The following is a 22,486-nucleotide window of genomic DNA, read 5'->3' as shown; positions in this document are numbered from 1 at the left end:
TCATTAAATAGTCCAATTTGTACGTGCAAATGTATATACTTATGTGCTTTAATATCAAATATATATTTAGAATAACCATAAATTACTAGAAGACCCCGTCCACGCGTTGCTGTGTTATACATTAATTATAAACTATTCAATACATTAAAATTGTATTTATGAATAAAAACGAATACGTACATATTTTCCGGTGTAAGCATAACCCCGTGGATCACTTCCAAATTTGAAAATGATAAATTACTCGATTTGTTATTAAGCACACATAAACATAAAATATATAATGTTGATTATTTTATTTTATTAATTTTATATACAAGTTTGTTACAAATGATTAGTTTTCAATGTTGTTAGTTGATAACATTTAAGATAATGAAAAAGGTTAAATTATTCTTAATTTTCAACTATAATATACATACATATATACATATGTATTATAAACATTTTCAAATTCAATTTAATTCAGCTCTTTTCGTATCGTACATTTTAACAGTATCATTGGATGCCACGTTTTCGAGGACTATTTCACTATAAAATTTTCCAGTCAAACGGTTGCTACACTAATATTTTCTGTAATATTTTTGATTATCAAACGTGTACCATTACATAATTGAGGTGAATTGAAATTACTCTGAATGATAATATTTGCACAATTTTTAAACGAAGATTATGTGATATCATGTCGAGTATGTCTACAATAGATAATTATGCTTTCATTTTTATCAGCAACAGTGGCGAATAATTTAAAATATGTACATTCGATAGCCTAGCAACAACTGTTGTAACTGGAAACTAACTTCATTAAGTTATACATTTTTGGCCGCTAATGTAGCCCGATTACAGAGCTAGTTATGATCCAAACAATTAATTTTTACTGCATATTTGGTTGCAGTTCTATTCTACCATTGCCAATATCTAAATATTTTATTATTTCTGAGGATGAATCAGTTCGGAATTGTTTGCAAATATTTGTGTTTTAATGATTACTTAAACATTCGTTAATCTCATTGCCTTAAGATAAGTGAAGAATGATCGGGCTGTCGGCAATCCCAGACAGTGGTAAGACAGCACCACCGAAAACTTCATCGTTGCCGTGTAAATCTTGCATTGTTCTGTGCTATGCTTTGCGAATATTTGTGAGCCATGATGCACTCACCTCAAATTATAATTGAACTTTTTATCAACACTGAAGCTATTCCGCACTTTTTCATATTTGATGTTGCGTTTGGGTTGTTATAAATGCCTTTGCGTCGTTCGCACATAATCTAGCAAAGTAGCCGCTATGCCTTGGCGATGCAACTATCCAAGCGATTTACTGTTGTGATATTAAAAATGTCTTACCGGTTCGTTATTATTAATATATTGTTATTATTATTATTATTATTTTTAAGTAATAACATTTTCAAATGATTCTTACATTAATTTTGAACCCAGGCTTATGGTTTGAAATATAATTTTTGTATGGATTATATTGTTATACAAATTTTCCTATGTAAGTAAGTTCCCTGGTTCTAATCTATCTCCCCACCAATTTTTAGTCAATTCGGTTAAACCGTTCTTGAGTTATAAAGATGTATATAGATATTTTTATGATAAAACTTACCGTTTTGCTGAAAATCGTATAAAAACTATATTTGACTTTTAACCTTGAATCGAATTTTTTCCATACAGGGGAAAGATGTGGAACTTTGAAATTTTATTTATAATTATATTTTAAGCGAACTCACCAATTTTCAGCTTGCTGTGAATTTATGTAACTTCAAATGTCTAAATTGACCGGACTATATTGTAACTAACACGACTATCGTTTAACATATATGTTACCATATATGTCTACATACTTATATGTAATATTTAATATATAAGATTACGAATTGTTTGTATGTGAGTAAAGAAAGGTGTTGTTCTTAGGCTTTTTCAGACATTTTTTTCTCTGCGTAAGTATAATCCTCGTACTTCAAGCAATTTTCTAAAAAAAAGAATTAGCAAAATCGGTTAAGTTGTCCTCGAGAATTGCGCTTAGCAACACATTCAGTGAGCTTTTATTAGCTTCACCTGTCTGTTTGTATGTTTCTAACTTTTTTCTGTACAAGCGATGACTTGAGTATAAATCGAGATATCTTGGCGAAACTAGCTGTATACGAGCTTTTTAGCACTTTTCCGTACGCTGTGAAAATGCATATAATCAGATAATAACCACGGCCACTCCTCTTATAACGGTTATGTTGAACACTACTACTATGTTGAAGACTTTTATGGGAGTAGGTATAAAAAATTTAAAAATTGGCGTGACAACACCAACCTTTAGGTTAGATCCTATATCTCAGGAACTATCCGATCAATTTCAACCAAATTTGGTATGTGAGATTACACAGCCATTCCTATCACATACTGTGAAAATGGCCGAAATTGTACAACGACCATAAAACTATGCTGCTAAAAGAATAAAGAGAGTGAAAACACCAGGTGTGGCTAAATAATACGTATGGGCAAGCTTTGTCTAATGGCGCATTTCAAAAGTATTAAAAAATTCGACACTTGTGAGCACCCCTTAATCGTTGCATGTCATATCAGAGAACTTAGAAGAATTTACGTTCTCTGGTCTTATCAAATGATGTTCTTTTACGTTCTCTCGTTGGACCTTCACTACAATCTACGTTCTCTGCTTAATGTTTACAAATGTGATATACAATATTTTCACCATATGGTGAAATGGAAAATCAAAAGCTCTTTCAGGCTGTGTACCTGAATGCCGTCCCTAAATAAAAACGACAGCGGTAAATTACTGTCAAAAAATTTTGAAATTTTGCTTGTAGAAATGAATGTAAGTATTATTAATAAATTAATTCGTTTTACATTTGATTTGTTTTGTACTAATTTTACCATTGAAGTGAGAATTTGACGTAAGGTTGCCGCTTTATTTAGGGATGCCGCGTCGGCGTTAACGTTGAGCAGTAAAAAACGCGCAGCTCGACGCTATGCTTTAGGGACGGCAGTAAAGGTAACATTTTTATCTATGTACATACATATGTTGAGGTGGAGTGAAAAAATGTCTTATGGTGTAAACAAATTTTATATTTTCCTGTACCAATCGGAGGGAAGTTTTTGACATTTGAAATTCGAACAAACGCAATTGCGTTGTTTGAATTTTCGTGTTGGTAATTTAATTATTAAATACATTCGCAAAATGAATAAAATTAAAAGCAGCAACTTTGCTTTGCTAATTTCAATATTAATGAGATTATAAAAATGCATTAATTTAAAGATTTGAAATTAATTGAAAATTTTAGGCAACGTGCTAGGCTATAGGCAATATAGGCACTTCTATATTGAGTGTAATAACTAATGACATTAACAAATGAATAATTACAAATTAATAACATATTTGTTATATATGTCATGCAGCGGTTCTTATAAATTCGTTTATATATTTATAAGTTGTCAAAAATGTACCTAGCTCGCATACTGGTTAAATTCTGACATTCGGATTCACCACGAAAAATGTCGAAATTTCACTTTCATCGTCGGAATTTTCACTTACAATTCAATTTGGCATACAACCTTAAACATATTAATTAGGGGTTTATTTTCTATTGAGAAATTGATTTCAGAGTTGGATGCTCTTTTGCCTCCATAAAGAGCTGATGGATAACTATATAGACCCATATGTAAATATACATGCCTATGTTTTTCGCGAATAGGACTTTACCCATCGGCGAAACAACGATTTGAATCAATTGTATGGTGTATGACCTGCTTAAGTCGTTCGAAAAAGTATTGGTTTAATAAATGTAATAATAAGGGAAAGCTTTTGGCGAAGGTATAAAAGCTTGGACAGCTGTTTGTTGGCATTCAGTGAATTATCCACACCGATAGCTAAGTATATTTCTATTTCTAGTGTGCCGGTAGTTTTCCATTGTGTTTCAGGTTAGTAATATTTTAACTAAAGGAAAAGAATTTGTTTTTTAATGCTGATCAACTTTCAGGATATCGTTGTAATTTGCTTCTAATTCATTAAAAAAATCATAATGTCGGTTCCTAATGTGGTTCTAAATAACGGAGAAAAGATTCCCATCCTTGGTCTAGGTACATGGGGCGTAAGTAACCATATAATATATAACGTGCATTTAATATAGCTATTGTGAATATGTGCAACAGTGTTCATATAAATATATACATACATACATACATACTTTATATCATGGTATGATTTACGATGCTTTATATGGACAAATATTTAATAAGGCAATTTATGTGGTTCTGTATGATCGCAATAGTTGATAGTAATTCCGCGCAAAATGCGCAAAAACAAAAGCTGGTACTGTTCGCAATAGCAGTTTTAATAAATTTTATAAATGTTTTAATGCACATTAAACAATCTTTTACATTGTAATGTTCGATTATTATTTTAATAGTAATTGAATTTCTTTAAAGCTATTAACCACCACTGAATTAGCACCGTTCTTTTAAATTTAGTAGTATATAAAAATATTTGATAAGAAATTGCCTGAGTAGATAGTAGGCAGAATTAATAGTCATGGTCATTTTTTAATTATATTTAAATGTTGAATTTATTATCACTATTGACTACACTCTCATGTATTATTTAGAACCAATATGATTGCTCATGTATGTACCTAATAAGAACTAGTTTAGTCCACAACTTAGATAATATTATGAAGAATACGGATATTATTATGTGCATACACTTGTATCGCATAATCTTTAACAATACAGTCGACGCTCACAAATTAGAACCACTTTGTTTTTAAGGTGATTAAAATTTCTGAAAAATTCTTATATCGAAGTTTTTTTAGTTGTATAGGTATAAGCACAAAAATTGGTTAAATTTACTTCACAAATTAACAATGAAATTCTTCTTAAAAACCAGAAAACCAAAATTTATGCGACTCAATTGCCAATTTCACCACTAATATTCACTTAACATATATGTACATAGGTAGTTATATTTGTTAGTTTTTCTTTAGGTTTTTTTGTTTTTTTAATCTGAAACAACAATATCGGCGAGCCAGAAGATTGCTTACGTGCTTAGCAGAAAACAATTCATATTTCGATTCTAATTTCAACACGTTTAATGTTAGACTAACTCTGATTTTTATTTTTGGAAATTCTAATTACTGAAGATTCTATCTTGTGAGCGTCGACTGTTTTAAGTATATGCCGCAACTAGATAGCAATGCCGAATAATGTTGATAAACTAACAACACGCGGGGAGGTGTCGATTGATAAGAGCTATATATGTACGGATAAATTTATTTAATATGTTTATAATTTTTAAAACTAACGTACATATATTCAGTAATACTTGCGAATCATTGCTATGCAATTATTGTCAATAATTGTTATTTTTGTCAATAATTTTTGCACATTTTCATAACAAGGTTTTCTTAAATTTTTGTGTCTGAAACTCTAGGTATATGTATGTCATTTGTTTGAGGAAATCCAAAAAATAGGAATGTTCTTGAAATCTTTTCGCCTTACTTTATTTAAAAAAAATACAAATCATTTCGAAATAATCGTCATTGAAATCTTTGCAAATTATATCAATTATCAGTTTTTATGCGTTACATAAAAATACATTTTGACAAGTGTTATAGAGCAGTAAGTCTTTATTATCTATTTTGTGTGAGTTTTTGCAGTAAAATTTGTTAGCTTGTGAAAATTGTTTCGTTATTATACTAAGCAACATACATATATACACGTAACAAATTTGCACTTTACACTTTTATATATACATACATATACAATATGTATGTAAATACAATATGTATCCATGTACGCATAAATATTGTAGATTATTGTTAAAAATCATCTAAAATATTTCAAATTATTTGTCAATTATTATATATTTGCCTGGATTTTACATAGAGTCCTAAAGGAGAAGTTGAGCAAGCTGTTAAAGATGCTATTGACGTTGGTTATCGCCACATCGATTGTGCACATGTGTATCAAAATGAAGATGAAGTCGGAGCGGGCATTGAAGCTAAAATAACTGAAGGTGTTGTGAAACGGTGGGAGTATTTTTTTTTATTTTTATAAAATTTGCGTATAATTTTTAATAATTGTTCTATATTACAGTGAGGAATTGTTTATTACCAGCAAATTATGGAATACTTTCCATAGTCCAGAATTAGTACGCGGAGCTTTAGAAACTACTTTAAAGAATTTACGCTTGGATTACCTCGACTTGTACTTGATTCATTGGCCAATGGGCTATAAAGAGGGCGGAGCATTGTTTCCAAATGATGATCTTGGCAAAGTGCAATATTCGGATGTCGATTATGTAGACACATGGAAGGCAATGGAAAAACTTGTAGAAGCTGGTCTTGTTAAGTCCATTGGTATATCTAATTTCAACAAACGTCAAGTTGAACGTGTGCTCGAGGTTGCAACTATTGCTCCCGTTACAAACCAAATTGAATGTCATCCTTATTTGACACAAGAAAAGCTTATTGAATTTTGTAAATCAAAGAACATTGCTATAACTGCATACAGTCCTTTAGGCTCACCCAACAGGCCATGGGCGAAACCAGAAGATCCCGTTTTGTTAGAGGACACTAAAGTAAGTGTTTATTTCAAATTTTGTAAGTATAATTTATATTCATATATATATGTATATAACTATTTCAGATTGTTGGTATCGCTGATAAGTATGGCAAAACTCCGGCTCAAATTCTCATTCGCTATCAACTGCAACGTGGAAACATTGTAATTCCAAAGTCTGTAAATAAAAATCGTATTGCATCTAACTTCGATGTATTCAATTTTGAATTGACCGCAGATGATATTGCTACAATTAATAGCTTTAATTGTAACGGGCGTTTCGTACCTCTGGATAAGTAAGTGGTTAATGTAAAATATAACCATATTTGGCATTATAATTATTGAATAACGGTTTATTTCCTATATCAATTTTACAAACAGCGATGCTGACCATGAACTCTACCCGTTTAATGATGAATTTTAATTTCGTAAAATTTAAAACAAGTGAAAATTTAGTAATTTGTACAAAATGTACGTCTGTCTTCATTACTATGATGTGTTATTTCACTTAAAATTCGTTTTGACTCTTAAAAATATTCAATATCTTAGCAGTAAGTTCAATGCATAGATAAACTTGAATTATTTGGTATTAATGCTTGACTCGCCATTTATATGTAACTGCTTAATATTTCTGCATTTACCCAAGATTTTAAAATAGTATATTCCGTTTCTGTTGCACTAATTTCCCCATCTGCTTGGTTTAACAACTTTTAGATAACATTGTGACTAATATTTTAATTCAAAGATATTCTTATTTAATCATATTTTTATTTTCAGCCATCGATCACATCCGTACCATCCATTTTCTGATGAGTTCTAGTGTGTAAAACTTAATCCAGTTAAAATTTGGGTTATGTAACTGTTATCATTCACACATATATAAATACATATGTATATATAAATGTATTTAAAGTCACGGTATATTAAATAAATAAACACATGAATTTACCAACTTTGTACTTAATTTCCAACATTAGACTTTTTAAACACAAAACACATACATCTGGAAGTTACTAGTACAGAAAGTACTACAAACGTTAAACGTGTTGAGCTTGCCTAGATTTATTTGTATGGCTTCTTTTCCTTTCCGATTACCTTTTTTTATATTCGATATGTTTCACATACAAAAAAATCTAACAATAAGTATAAATTATATTATTTTTCATATATATGTATTAGAAAAGTATAGTGAATACACGAACATGATGTTATTGGTATTAGTTTCAGAATAATAAATTATTACTGTTGTTCGTTTCAATTAAAAGCACTGATTTCGAATGGTGCTAGAAATTTAAATTTTAGCGTATATTAAATAATAGCTCCACCATATCTATGCACCAACCGATCCCAGTTCTTTCAACTTGAATTTTTTTGCACAGTATTGTAATACACCTGGTATCCTTGCTAATTTTCATTTATTAAAAGTGCAAATTTGTTTAATTCCCGGTATTTGCCTTCCTGCGAGTGTGATTGTACTATGTCAACTGCTGGGAGAAGGTTTAAAGTCTGAGTTTAAATGTGTAAAACCAGTTACAGATGAGATGCGGTCAACAATGGCATATGTAGGAAAACGAATCAAGTACGTTCATCGCATTTTATGCATATTCAGTTACTCTAAGTCTTAACAATTTGCATCTTAACTATTTAATTTATAAACACATGCAAGTGGGTGCATATGTACATGCATGTGAAGTTAACCTCATTATAACATATTGCGTACTTACATTTCCTTTACTACCTTTACTATCTATACATATGTATGTATATATAAACGTATATCCTTGAATGCACATGTAGTATGTGTTAAATGTAACTAATACCTAGCTGTTACTTACGACTGTTCCACTTCTTTTATGTGATTTTTTCACTTCACCGTCAATCGGCAGACAAAGTACAAAAAGAGTAGATTTTGCTGAAGAATATACCTTTTAAAACTGGTTACACAATTGTAATTTGTCTATTCGCCTAAGTTTTCCCGCTGCATGTAATTTAAATCAAGCGTGATCCTCATGCATTAGAATACTTTCATATCAAATTTCACATTTGTCTTTTTATGGTAAAAGTGATGAGCATTGCGAAAGGAAAAAACATCTTCAGTTGCGATCGTATGACTATTACTCAGAGAAAATGCAATATGAAATAAATGTACAATATTTAATTAGTAGCGGAACTTCGGTTGTTATAATACCGGCGTCTAATATAGTAAACTCTCCTTTCTCTGAAACTATAATATTTACACTTAGTAACACTATAAAATATATTTTTGCAGTTGTTGAATTTGTTTTTTTTTTTTTTAAAGTACCCTAATCCAAATAATTTAGCACGTCGCAAATTGATCAATAATAATATTATAACTTCATTTCCGAAAGATGAGTTGCGGAGAATAAAATTACGGCTAATTTAGAGCTTTACAATCATGCCAACAAATACTGGCCACTTTCTTGTAAAATTGATGATTAAGATGATGAACAATTTATGCGGTTTGATGATTATTTAACCTTACAAATAGAAACTTAAATAAAAAATAACAATATTATCAGACTATTTTAAATAACGGCAAACGCTTTTGCTTTGTTCTTCTATATTTGTATGTTATTACATGCGTATATGTACATATCTAGGTACATACAGTGGCGCGCAAAACCGTGCGCATGTCAAATTTCTAGTCAGTTAAAGTTAGCTTTCAGCACTGTTGTGGCTATAGGAAAACGACGCAATGTAGTTGATTCCCCAAACGTGGAAGGAGGCGCACAATTGTGAACAAACGCTGATGCTAGGCGAATAGTGAGTAGAACCCACAAAAGCGGTTAATAGAACACCGTTGGAGGCTACAATCGCTATAAATAAAACTATCAGCGAATGGACCGCTCGGGGAGCTCTTCAAATTATTGATTCTGTGGCCGCCGTTAAACAGAAGAAAACTGCTGTATCTGATCAAAAAATTATCAAAGCGCGTCTAAAGATTCATAAGGAACATAAAAATTGGTACGCAGAAGACTGGCAAAAGGTTATCTGATGGGATGTAACGACAATCAAATGTTTCCAATCGGATAGTAGACAGTACTACTGGCGTCGTCCACATGAAAACCTTCAACGACATCATGTGCGGCAGACTGTAAAATATGGTATGGGTGAGCAGTCTCATGGTATCGGTGTGCTTCACTTTATGGAACATTGGGCCGTTAGTCAAAATCGCTGGAAGTATGAAAAAAGAAGACATTTTACATTCAAATTTATCGAATTTAATGGACAAGTGTGCCTATGCAGATTAAGATATCGTTTTTCAACAGAATAATCATCCGAAACACACAACCAAAATTGTTAATCACTGGCTAAAATGTCAACGGTAACAGTTCAACCAAAGGTCAGCACAAAGTCTCGACCTTAACCCAATTGAGGTTAGAATTTGAGGGCTATTGTAAAGAGACGATTATGCAATTACCGAACAGCGCCGAGCAATACAAATCGACAGGAGAAGCATAACGAAGGAAATAATAGAAAATTTAGTTGAAAGTATGCCTAGAATTCTAGAAAATATAATTAAAAATAAAGATATTTTTATCAAATATTAAATAATGTAATTATAAGCCTTTTACTTGTTACGAGCAAAACTGTACATAATGCATTTATTTCAGTTTTTGTTGTATTTCCCTTTTGTCTTTTAGAATAAAATTTTGATTAAATTATTACTTTATTGCACAATAAATTAATAAACCTATCCTGATACATACCTATGTGATAATATTATATCAAATGTTATAATATTTGAGCTGTCGTAAAAAATTTTACAGCACTTAGAATGCAAAAGTGACGAACATCCGAACGCTTTTGCTCGCCGCTGTATATTGTAAGTGGATGAGTCGTTTGTTTCAACAAGTAAGTCGAATTAGAGATAAGCTTTCAAGAAAGCGTTAGTTACACCATCGAATTCTGATGCAGCTCTCTGTACTTACTGTACAGTTAAAGTAAAAATTAATGCTTCTGCAATGTGACAGCTTGACATGTATGTATGTATATATGTAAGTATATAATGAACAAACAATATTTGCAAGTTCATATATTAACAATAAACATATAAATTTACCGAGCTCACAAGGATGGGTCGATAAGTGTACTGATATGCACGCACATATATGTAAATATATATGTATTTAAATACAAATTGACTTTTAAATACGTATGCCTGGATATCCATGCGACAAAATTTAGTGGCACTTGCTGGTTTCTGTAGAATAAGTGTTCACATACAAGTATATTCTGGTACTAACGGCAGGATAAAAGTTAGATGTTAAGGACAACATTGTGTGGAAGATATGTTGTAAACTATGTACCGGATAGAAAGATGAGTTGTTGTGTCGCTGTTGACACAAGCTTCAAGTATCTGCATCTGTATCATCTCTACGAGTATTCTATAAAGGTATACTGCGGCAACAGTTGCCATTTTTAACAGTCCTGCAGTAGTTGAAGTATAAATTGATAAACAAGTTTACTGAGCATTTCAGTTTATTCAATCGTCTGTACTCATACAAACGACGTTCGGTGTTGCATTCATGTAATTAAATTTGGTAATCTAGGTACCAACGATTAGTTAAAGATTAAATCATAATGATTTTGGTGGGAAATAAATGCGATGATAAAAATTTCTTGTGTAAGTAACATTATAGTGAGTGAAAAAGCATATATTATGAGTGTGTGTTAGTAAGAATATTGTGAAAATTGTTATGCGAAGTATATACATATGCATGTATTTACGTATGAATAAAATGTAGGCATACATAAGTGGGTTGAGTAGAATAAAAATTGTTATTTCACGCAGATACACATGTATGTATGTACGTAAAAATAAGTACTTAAAATATAAAAATTTTGATCAACAATTTTGTTCATATGCAGAAGCTATTGGCCTTGTTCAAGCAGTTAAAGTGTGAAAGTGTTACGGCGCTGATAAATGTCCTCTGGTGAGTGGAATTTGCGTGCTCTTAAAGCACTTGAAGAAGAGGAAGAGAAAGAATTTCTTGCGCTAAGTCAAAAAAGTCTCTTCGAATCAGTATGTTTGCCGACGGAAGCAGAATTGCTGAAACAGAGCGTAGACCTTAGCCACAGTAATTTTCAACCGAAGCTATCGTATGCTCAACTGCATCCGCATCTATTAAACTTGCCCACCACTAACGAATGCAATCTCATTGCAGCGGCTCGAAGACGACGATTTCGGTTGCTGCAACAAAGAACATCAGGTAGTAGCGAAGGAGAACGACAATTGCAAATTACTCGTGTATTATCTCTCTCAGCGCATTCCTTAACAGAACGCAGCAATCGAAATCAGAAAAATGTTGCCTTATCAGAAACTAAGGATAAATTGTCTCGAATTAGTAGGTCAACTCAGTTCTATAATGTGCCACCATTCTACACACCACCCTCCATAAAACGATGCATGACTTCACACCGCAAGTCCTTCAAGTCGTTGCAGCACTTGGAGAAACAAAAATCGGTTCATAAAAATGGTGCATCAGATATACTGAAGAGAAAAGTTGGCACAAATAAAGCTTACTCCAAATATGTTGCCAACTCTACAGCTGGCTCAGTTACTGAACCGCGCAAGAAGTTGCATAGCTCCTTGGTAGAAATTGAATCGTACACTTCCGATGAGAACGATTCAGAGGAGAATGCTAATAACATTGATCAAACAGATCACTGGATGAAATCATATGAAGATTGTGACGACAGTGCCACTGAGACGGGTTCGTGCTCGGTGCCTTTGGCTACGGATTCAGTTGAAGCGATTCGCCTTATGTTATCAGCCGCAACTGCAGCTATCACTTATACCTCCAAGTCTGCTAACACCCCAGTTACTGCCTCACCGCTAACCACAGTTAAATTAGACGGCAATAACACCGCTCCACAAACTAACCACAGCAACAATCTCCTTACATTGCCATCACCGTATCTCTTAAAATCATCGCCATTACACGAATCCACACATAATGGTGTACGAAACGAAACTAAAGACAAACATCAATGCAGCTTAACAGATGAAAGCTATGTTAATAATGTTGCTAGTAAATGCAACAATAAGAAGAGTAGACAGCCTTTGGTTGCTGCCCGTTATTTAAATAGTTGTCAGAAGACCAACTTGTTGGATGTGAGCATGGAATTTAATGGATGTTTGCAGGATAAGAAAGAGGATCACACGTTACAGAAATGTAACTTAAACACAAGTTCGATTGCTCCGAATATTGAATTGACCAAACCAGCAATAAAAAATGGTTTAGATATTTTATCTAACTTCTCTTGTAACAAAACGGTATGGATGAAATCAAAGCCGATTGTTACAAATAAACCAAACAATCATATCCAGAACTTACTTTTACATGCCACCCATGGAGAGAATCTCCATCGTTCATTAATACGCTGCAAAGAAGTCGTTAAAGAAGAATCCCTAAAGAATGGTAGTAATTGCAAGCACCCACTATCTTTGGGAATTTCACCGATAACTGAAAGACCAAATTGGACTTCTTTTGCACAGTTGCAACAAACATTCATCGATGATGACCTTGAACAACATATCAAACAATGCTCATGTTCATGCAATCATATGGGTTATGGAAATTCTATGGATTATCAGGTAATTTTTACTTAATTATTATACATTTTATTTACAATTTAGCCGATTTAAATGCTAGAAAACACGAACTCAAAGAGTGAATGAGACAGTAAATACATAAAATTATGTCAACCAATTAAAAAAAAACAAGAAAAAAACGTTAACTTTCCATACAAGAAATTGTCTTTGATCGGTCAGTTTGTATTCCAATATGTTGTCTGAAGATATAGTGTTTTCAATATTCGATTTTATGGAGCCGAAATATGAAAACTCTCTACATTTAATTGTTTTCTTTTATAAAGTCAGATATTATTATAGAATTAGTTATTATAGAATTAGTAATTATTTTAGAGTGAAGACCAATTAAACCACTACTCCATAATAAAGAGGGCGGATCTTTAGTTTATCGAAATACATTTTTCTGCAAGCTAAACTCCATTTTTAAATGTGTCGTCGCTTTTTTGAGAATTGCACTAGCTAATGTTACTTCAACACTATATTTTTAGTAACTAGTAAACGAAAAAATGGTATACTAATTTTATAGGTATCACGCCTATATTTATTATAATCATAATTTTTCTTTATGAAAACTGGTTTAGTTTCATTCTCCAATGTATTTATCGAATTTTTGGATTATCGAATATTGGCAGCAATCGCTATGTGGTATAGTTAACAATTAAACGAGAACAGCTAAGTGCTCTTGCGCTGATATTGGACCTTCTATGATCGCTAAGCTATGAGATCAAACCTATGAGAGAGGTGTTGTAGCTAGCGTCTATATGGTAAATATTTTTTTTAACATATGGTATAACGTTAGGTGACCATATTTGTCCCGGCAAAATCCGGAACGGTTTTTTTTTAGTCATCGATTTTTTCCATATTATCATTCACTGAAGATCACGACATATAATAGGTGAGAGAGCAACACAATTTTATTAAATTTATTCTTTTTTTGTTTAATTTCTAAGGCCGGGTTGCTTAACTCAGAATACGGACTGTCCCGGCCAAACCGGTACGAATTTCTTTTATATCGCTCAACGAGGCCTGCACCTGAAATGTAGTATTCATAGATACGTTGTTTATATAATAATCTTTCACTACTTAAACAATATTTGTGATTAGATAATCAAAGGAAGTGTTTAAAGCCTATTTGTGCTTCGAAGTTATAATCTCTACAACACTCAAAGGAGTCATTTAATTTGAGTCCCAATCACGAATTCTAGTAAATAGGACCAGTAATCGTAGTCGTTGTATTGAACTCATTTTGGCTTTACATGAATATTTCGGTTTTTTAGCGGTTACAGATACAGTTGCTATGAGGACAGGTGCATAACCGACGGTGGTGCTCTAAGAATGCTCTTTGCCCAAGGTTACTCATATAGATATGTAAATATTGTTTTACAGCACATTTTAGGTAAAAACAAACATCGAACATTTTTATATATTTCTATCAAATAATATTTTATTTATCCTCTAAATGGGAAATCATTTACCATATAACAACATAACTATTAGTAAAGGTGAAGGACAAATTAGTATTTATGAGCAATACAAGTATCTGTGTATGACTAGGAATACACGTCTAAATATTAAATAAACCAAGGCACAACAGTTGGTTGAGTATCGAAACTGTGGGTTGAAATTCCACTCTCTTGTATAAATGGTGTGTGTCGTTTGAGACGTATTTAGTATGTATATTTTTCTTGTGCTACATTTAAATATAATACATTGACGATATGGGTGTAGAGAACTACTTGTAATTTTAGTGCAGTGGAATTTGGTAAAATATGATATTTTTTGGGATATCAATAATGTTGACGAAATTTTTTGGGTAAAATAAAATTATAGTTAGTAGTAATTTAAAAAAAAATGAATGATTGCTTCCACAGCGTTATTTGTAGAGGCGGTTAAGAATATCTTACATTTGCATAATGCGCAGTCGCGAATTTTAACCCTTAACTATACTGAATGCCAATGGTAAAAGTTGGACCGGCAAAATAAGGCTTGGCTGCAAATTACTTGAAAAACTAGCGGAAATTATTGTAGAGAAGTTCAGTAAATTTGTGGATACTGTACAGTGGCATCTCCAAGCAACTAGGCGAGAGCATGAAATCCAGCTGATGATAGCTCAGTTTCTATTCGGCCGTTATAAAGTAAAGTTGCTATCGAGCAGCATGTCTATGAGTGGCCATGAAGAGAAGTGCCATTGGAAGATATACTTCCATATATATTAATTGTGCAAAAAAGTTATAAGACGTGATAAGAACAAACGAAATTGGTGCAATAAGATGTAGTGAAATTTTTTATTTCAATGTAATAAAATTTTAAAATTCTATTTTCGCTTCAAAACCATAATAAAAAGAGTCATGGAATTGCGACAATTGGGCTATAATGAAATGTGCCAAATGGAGCTACTGCAAAGATCCACTTTAAGTGGTAACAGTAGAAACCCAGTTTTACCCATTGTGATGATACAACCTTCAATTGTAACACCAAGCAGTACTATATTGACAACTCCTCCGAATAATGATCACAAAGAAGTGATGGATAATGAAAATATCTACCAATTTCAGCCATCGAATATATTCGTTTCCAACGCTACCACTTCAGATCAAATTGTTCAACATGAACGGCACATTCCTGGTTTTCTCAGTGGCGGTAAAAAACTTTTACAGTCAGAGACGATTTTGCTTCCGACCATCGAACAGCATCAACAGCAGTTTCCGAATGATTCTTTTATGCAACAGCTTCCACAGGCACATAAACAAATTCCACAAATACAGATTCAGCATACATTACCCGCACCTCTCAATATAATTTACACGGGCACACTAAATACAACATCTCGCATAAGAGATTTACCTGAAAGTGCTAACCTATCTCGAGACTTCAGCGATGCCACCGCCAACAACAATATAATTGGTGTCGCTGACAACGCTATTGGTGATGATAGCGATTTCGAGGGCAGCGAATGCGGCACGAGCGTCTCTGGGGCCACATGTATACCTCATTTTAATTTTGGTGGTTGTGGTATGATTCTTCAACCTACATTAACTACTAATAATTGTGGAGTTAATGGTCATCGTCCACATCCATATCATCAACGTCGACCTAAGGCACCAGAAGATGTGGGATGCGCGGCATTTTCTCACATGATGGGCACATTCGCGTCAGCAGCAGGCGGGGCAATGAACTCGTCTCGATTCACGGACACTCTCGGTTCTCTTGCTGGAGTAAGTACCGGACGTTCGAGCACATTAGGTCGTAATCGACGTACGCCCACCTGTCTCACGGGGTCAACCCATCAAAACCCAAAACGTGTATCATTTAAAGAAGATGATTTATCAAAAAATAGCGCGAAGCAGTTGGAGAAAAATCAAAGCAACTGCGATTATTACAGTCATGGTGACAATGATGCACTGCATAATTGCTCTTATATGTATCTAAAAAATATTACTGACTGCCAGGTGCGTATTTATTTGCAGTAAAACATTAATTAGCTAACTGCCTTTAAAGAGACTTTAGTATATAAGTTGTTACGTTTTGAACGTAGATTAATATGTGACTACATACTTGTATATTATATCTGCGTCAACCAAATCCAACTGATACCGTATTGATAGAAAATCTAACATGCAATTAAATATCAAAAGTGACAGTCAGCTAACTAAACAAAGCTAAGAGGTTTGGAATGACTTTAATCCTTTATTCTTATGTTTTTTACACAAGTGTACCGTTTATTAAATTAAAAAATACGTCTCACGTTTTATCCGGGGTAAACTGCCAAAGTACTGAACTGATTTTAGTCAAATTTAGCAAACTGTGTTCAGTTTCCTCCAAATTGAAAGATAGGGTAGTTTATTTTTGAGAGGTATTAGCATATTCTAAATTAAATTGAAAATAATTTGAAATCAAATATCATAAATAGCAGAAACAACTTTTTATTTATTCTGCACGCGACCTATATTATGTTGAACCAAGAAAAAAAAATGTATATACATCGACTTTATTTTTTCACATTTAGACGATTGGCTTTGGTGGCCTACCTGATGTCACCGAGCACTCCAATACCCGTCACACACATTCCCGCCAAAACTCCATTTCGAACAGTGATTCAGGTGGCGAAATTGCCAATGTGGATAAATCGAAAGTGAACTTGTGTGTTGGCAAATCGCCACCAACAAGCCAAACTACCCACGTCGAGCGTAAATCAAAAATAACCCACCATACAGCTGCTGCTAGATGCAGCAGGGCACATCGCCTCAAACCGCGACGTGGCTCTTGTGCCATATTCTTGACTTTTGTTGGCACGATATGCTTGCTTACAATCGGCGCATTGCTTGCATACCAACACTTTATGGCGCCCAGCCGCAATTCGCATGCCCAAAGACTGAAAATAGTGCGACGGATACTAAAAGAAGTGCCACTGGTGGATGGCCACAATAATTTTGCGTGGAATGTGCGGAAATACTCGCACAATAGCTTAGAGTTGATAAACATGAGACGCGATTCTAATGCTGAAGCATGGACGCGACCGACGTGGGCGCAAACGGATGTTGAAAGGCTTAAGCAAGGACTAGTCGGTGTACAAATGTGGTAAGTAAAACTGTATTGTTTGCATATTCTAATAATACCTACTCGTATTGTTAAGCATTGTAAAAAATAATTGACCATTTTATTATTTGCTGCAATTTTATATATAAGTCTGTATACCATAAGAGGTTAGACGCCAAAAAAATATTCTAAGCTTAGTGTAGAGAAAAATTTTAACTGACATCTTACCAAAATATTCAAATCCTTTTGACCATTTATATATATTTTCTATACAACAATTTAGAACTTTTACGTGCGTTTAGCGAAATTGTATTACGATCAACTGAATTTGTGAACTAAGCATATTTATATATATAAGTACATATATATGTAAATATGTATTATTGAATATCGAATAGAATAAAACACCATCCCTAAGTAAAAAATAAGCATATACAATATATACCTTCGGGTGTCTGCTATTACCCAAGTAATTTTTTTTCTAACGCCCCCTGTAGCTCCAGCTTTTGCCATAAAAATTTATCTAACATAAACAAGCTTCTCATTTAATTCAATTTAAACCATGCCCAAGTCATTCTACTTTTATCATGTACATAACATATATAACATTGGGTTTTTGAATAATGTGGATTATTTTTTAAACACAAAACAAATAAAAAAATGGAAAAATGGATATTTTAATATAAAATTTTGGACTCTATAAAAAAGGAATCCATGTTTGTTTGCCATAAAAACATTTCTTTAAACGTTGTATGCAGTTAGTGCCGTTTCTCAATGTCTGCTTAATATTATCCTTAACCGCTGGTAGCTTAACTGGATGATACCTTTAACAGGAAGAAGGAGAACCGTTTTCCCCAAGTTGTGGTTAACTGACCTATAGAAAGCTCGATTACTGTGAATGCGTGGCGAAAACATTTCACAAAATTTGCATTGCGAACACGCAAAACTGTGTAAACGTCATGAGCCATCTATGTGCATGTTCAGACGTGGATTCTTTTTGCAACCCAAAGTGGTTTTCGTAAGCGAGGCGACGATGAGGAAATACGAAGTGGTGGCACGCTTTGTGTTATTTTCCGTAACAGCCCGCTGCTATACAATTCGGCATTCCTTTTCATTTCAAATTCCTTTCATAGTTGCAACAGCGCTCGGTTTCAAAGTAATATTTTTTATACAAACTAACCAAGGCTTCTTCTCTCAGTAAAGTTTGCCAGAACTTAACTGACAGATAGTTGCTAACCAGATATTAAGAAAACCATTTTTCAACATGTTGTCAATAAAGTTCCGGTTAACCAGACATTGAGCACTTAGAGTTATACATCAAAGGTACTGAGCATTCATACAGTATTCCATGTCGTATGAGCAACAAGAATTTATAAGGCACTTCTAGGTTTATTTGCTTTGGAGATAAAAAACTTAATACAAAAGTTTAAAAATTTCCATATATATAATATAAATTAAGATGTTTTAGCACAGTTTAAATTGAAAAAGAGCTCGGATAATTTTTTTAGGGCAAAAAATGAAAGTTCAAGCTGCGTCACAGTCGCAGTCAGCCTAATATAAGCTGTCTTCGATTCGCCAATTCTCTACTCGCTTCTGCTCTCTTGTCAAAAAAATTACATTTATTGTAAAAGCAAAAAAAGTCCGAGCAGCTCGAGAGTAACGCTTGGTGAATCGAAGATAGCTACACATATGTATGACGAAAAGTATGTGAAGTTATCATTTTACTTTCTGATCAGCAATCTATATATTCGGGACAAATAACATAACACAAATGAAGTAGTTAGGCTATTACAGCTTTATAGGATTTGTGAAGAAAGTTCGCAAAATTTTTAAAGCATTGCAAAAAACACATAGCAGATACCATATTAGCTTTCTTCATCTCATGCACTTGTTCTTCAGGTCAGCATATGTTCCATGTGAGGCATTGGGACTGGACGCCGTCCAAGTAGCAATTGAACAAATTGATATTATCCGTCGCCTGACTGACATGTATGCCCTGGATACAATGTTAGCAAAATCTTCCAAAGACATTTTTACAGCACGACAGCATCACCAGATGGCTTCGTTAATTGGCATCAAAGGTGGCCATGCCATTGGCTCCTCTCTTGCCGTTTTAAGATCATTCTATTCAGTCGGCGCACGTGCCCTTAGCCTTACGCATAAATGTGATCTCTCATGGGCAGGATCAAGTGCCTCAGAAACAGAAAATGGTTTATCCGCATTTGGCAAGGTAGTCATACGTGAAATGAACCGCTTGGGAATGATGGTAGATTTATCTTATAGTTCTACTGCGACAGCGCGTGACGTCTTGCAAGTCACTCGAGCCCCTGTTATATTCTCTCACTCCGCTGCACGACAAATATGCAACTCCACACACAATGTACCCGACGACATTCTTCGACTAGTGGCAGATAACGGTGGGCTGATTATGGTTAGCTTCGACCCAGAAGACGTGACTTGCGGTCAACCGGCATATCTTGCAGATGTTGTAAAACATATTAAACACATTCGCGCAATAGCTGGTGTGCAGCATATTGGGCTAGGCGCAGGATATGATGGCATAGAGGAACCACCTATAGGCCTTGAAGACGTATCCAAATATCCAGATTTGCTGGCGACACTGCTTCAAGATCACAATTGGAGTGAGCAAGACATTGCAATGTTAGCCGGAAAAAACTTTCTTCGCATCTTAGAGACTGTGGAAAATGTACGAGACTACTGGAAACGCGCTGACATTCAACCGCTCGAACAGACTGAACCACAACCGAAACCACAGTGCTCATACATGTCTTCGTGACCATAGCAGCAGACAATGAGCAAACCTTGTGCTGTTGTGCACAAATTTTACCTTTATGGGGGCGATTGCATTGTGCATATAATAGAAGGTATACGTTGCCAGATAAATACTGGGGACTTGAGCATAATACAATTGATATATTAGGTTATTTATACAATTAAATTACTCGTATTTGTATATATGTATGTTAATTAATGGAACATTAGCTGCGCATATATGCATGCTTGTACAGCAATAAACAGTTATTTAAAACTGTGCAAATGGGAGGATTGTATTTAAGAAAATATTTGTTGTGAAAATGGAGTCTGTCAAGGAAATAACATAATAGACAACATAGATGAAAATAAATAAGAATAATTATATGGGGTTGAAGAGTGAATTAATAAGATTATAACCAAGCACAACTTACAAGCATATCTCTTCAAATAATTTCTAATTGGTGTACATTTAGTTGTTGTGTTGTTGTTTTTTTTCTGTTTTTAGGAAAGAATGTCGGAATGTTCGAGAGACTAAAAATAATTTTGGAATATATGAGACTATGAAAATTAACAATTTCAAACTTAGATACACTAAAGCACGCATTTATACTCTACCTAACTAAAATATTTATATGTATTGTAGTAAAATATATAATTTAAATTTTCTACATAAGCACAGGTAAATGAGTGTGCCAATATTTGCATATGAAGTTTGTTAGGGGCTATTGGGAATGCCAGTTTTAATATTAATTTTATTGTTACTAAGACAATCCTTGCCACAATTAGATAATATAAAGATCTGAAAAATAAAAGCATATACAAACATAATTCTGGAAATCATTTCCAAATACAACACACGTACATACAGTCTTAATATAAAAGTTATGTGGTGTTCTAACAAAAAATAACAAATGTTTATTATTAATGAATTATTTTGGAGTGGTTTGAATAACTTATTCTCATCTACTTGCATTACTACTTATTTGTAATATAATGGTTATCGTATGTGTAGAGAAAAAAACCAATAGTGAAATTAATTGTATTCGGTTACAAATATTATAACTAGACACAAACAAAAGTATGTTAAAAAATATCGATATAACCAAACACTTAATTACATCGAAAAGGTTTTAAATATATACAAAAGAGTAAAAAATATATGATATACTACAAGTTGCTCAAACAGACATCAAACAATTGCTATAATTGTTTTGGATCAAAAATTCAAGCAACAAAAAATACTGCAATGTATATATGTTTGATAAACACATATTCATCAAAGCAAGGAATCCATCAAAAATGGTTTTTATTTAAATGAAATGTTCATTCATCCGTTTGTCAACTCATTTTCACTCCAACACATTTACATTTAAATGAAAGAAAAATGCAATAAAATATAAGTGAACATGAAATAAATATAAACCTTGTTTCTAGTTTTTATTTCAAAAAAAAGCGATAACGAATAATATTTCATGTGTAAAGACGCGTAAGTATACACCATAAGCATATAAAGTAATAATTAATTTAATTCTAGCATTGCCATCGAATATTTGACATTTTTAATGCTAAACGTACTCAGTAAGTTTATGCATAAAAGTGTTAACAGCACTGTTTAAACATTCCAGATATACCCTTCTATATTGTTGCATTTTGCTGGCAAAGCACCTTCTCAAACCGTACAGTATTGCAATGGTTTGTTAAATTAAGATTGTTTTACGCGCAATATATTATACAATGAGTACGTGGCATGTCTGGAAATCAGTTTCACTCGTATAGATTCAATATTGCTTTAACGTCAAGAATATTTGTTCGTGTAACAAACAAAAATCAACACGCTTGACTAATTGACTATTCGTACGAATTTGTAAGATATGTCAGCTAATTTACACTTAAAATAATAATAATAACATAGGGCTTAAACATTTTTCAGATGTTTAACTGAACCCTACAATTCAGCAGTTGTGTTTATTGGCAACGAATTCCACATTTCTAACT

The 22,486-nt window shown here is 33.2% G+C and overlaps 2 protein-coding genes across 5 annotated transcripts; both read left to right on the top strand.

Moving 5' to 3' along the window:
* The first annotated feature begins 3,787 nt into the window (after positions 1 to 3,787).
* LOC118680544 (aldo-keto reductase family 1 member B1) lies at positions 3,788 to 7,509 on the top strand. Of its 3 annotated transcripts, none has more exons than XR_004976123.2 (7): positions 3,788 to 3,924; positions 3,984 to 4,094; positions 5,887 to 6,029; positions 6,097 to 6,580; positions 6,649 to 6,857; positions 6,943 to 7,112; positions 7,339 to 7,509. XR_004976123.2 is itself a non-coding variant. In XM_036360624.2 (7 exons), the coding sequence occupies exons 2-6, from the start codon at positions 4,026 to 4,028 to the stop codon at positions 6,983 to 6,985; spliced, it is 948 nt and encodes a 315-aa protein (XP_036216517.1). In that variant the 5' UTR covers positions 3,788 to 3,924; positions 3,984 to 4,025; the 3' UTR covers positions 6,986 to 7,032; positions 7,339 to 7,509. The 3 variants fall into 3 exon arrangements, 2 of the variants coding, with proteins under 2 accessions (XP_036216517.1, XP_036216518.1); XM_036360624.2 differs by having other exon boundaries at positions 6,943 to 7,032; XM_036360625.2 differs by lacking the exon at positions 6,943 to 7,112.
* A 3,203-nt stretch (positions 7,510 to 10,712) lies between these two features.
* Positions 10,713 to 21,895, top strand: LOC118680545 (uncharacterized). 2 transcript variants are annotated; one of them, XM_036360626.2, is made up of 3 exons: positions 10,713 to 13,183; positions 17,187 to 17,758; positions 19,616 to 21,895. In XM_036360626.2, exons 1-3 carry the CDS (start codon positions 11,510 to 11,512, stop codon positions 20,511 to 20,513), a joined length of 3,144 nt encoding a protein of 1,047 aa, XP_036216519.2. In that variant the 5' UTR covers positions 10,713 to 11,509; the 3' UTR covers positions 20,514 to 21,895. The 2 variants fall into 2 exon arrangements, with proteins under 2 accessions (XP_036216519.2, XP_036216523.2); XM_036360630.2 differs by lacking the exon at positions 10,713 to 13,183 and adding an exon at positions 15,046 to 16,629.
* The last annotated feature ends 591 nt before the right edge of the window (positions 21,896 to 22,486 follow it).

This window comes from Bactrocera oleae, chromosome 6 (genome assembly GCF_042242935.1).
Source record: "Bactrocera oleae isolate idBacOlea1 chromosome 6, idBacOlea1, whole genome shotgun sequence".
Taxonomy (NCBI): domain Eukaryota; kingdom Metazoa; phylum Arthropoda; class Insecta; order Diptera; family Tephritidae; genus Bactrocera; species Bactrocera oleae.
This window is presented reverse-complemented; position numbering and strand designations above follow the sequence as displayed.

Coding starts and splice junctions, on each gene's coding strand:
- LOC118680544 (XM_036360625.2), top strand. CDS start 4,026: ATGTCGGTTCCTAATGTGGTTCTAAATAACGGAGAAAAGATTCCCATC. Junction 4,095..5,886: donor TTGGTCTAGGTACATGGGGC/GTAAGTAACCAT, acceptor GATTTTACATAG/AGTCCTAAAGGAGAAGTTGA. Junction 6,030..6,096: donor ACTGAAGGTGTTGTGAAACG/GTGGGAGTATTT, acceptor TCTATATTACAG/TGAGGAATTGTTTATTACCA.
- LOC118680545 (XM_036360626.2), top strand. CDS start 11,510: ATGTCCTCTGGTGAGTGGAATTTGCGTGCTCTTAAAGCACTTGAAGAA. Junction 13,184..17,186: donor GAAATTCTATGGATTATCAG/GTAATTTTTACT, acceptor TTTCACATTTAG/ACGATTGGCTTTGGTGGCCT. Junction 17,759..19,615: donor CTAGTCGGTGTACAAATGTG/GTAAGTAAAACT, acceptor CTTGTTCTTCAG/GTCAGCATATGTTCCATGTG.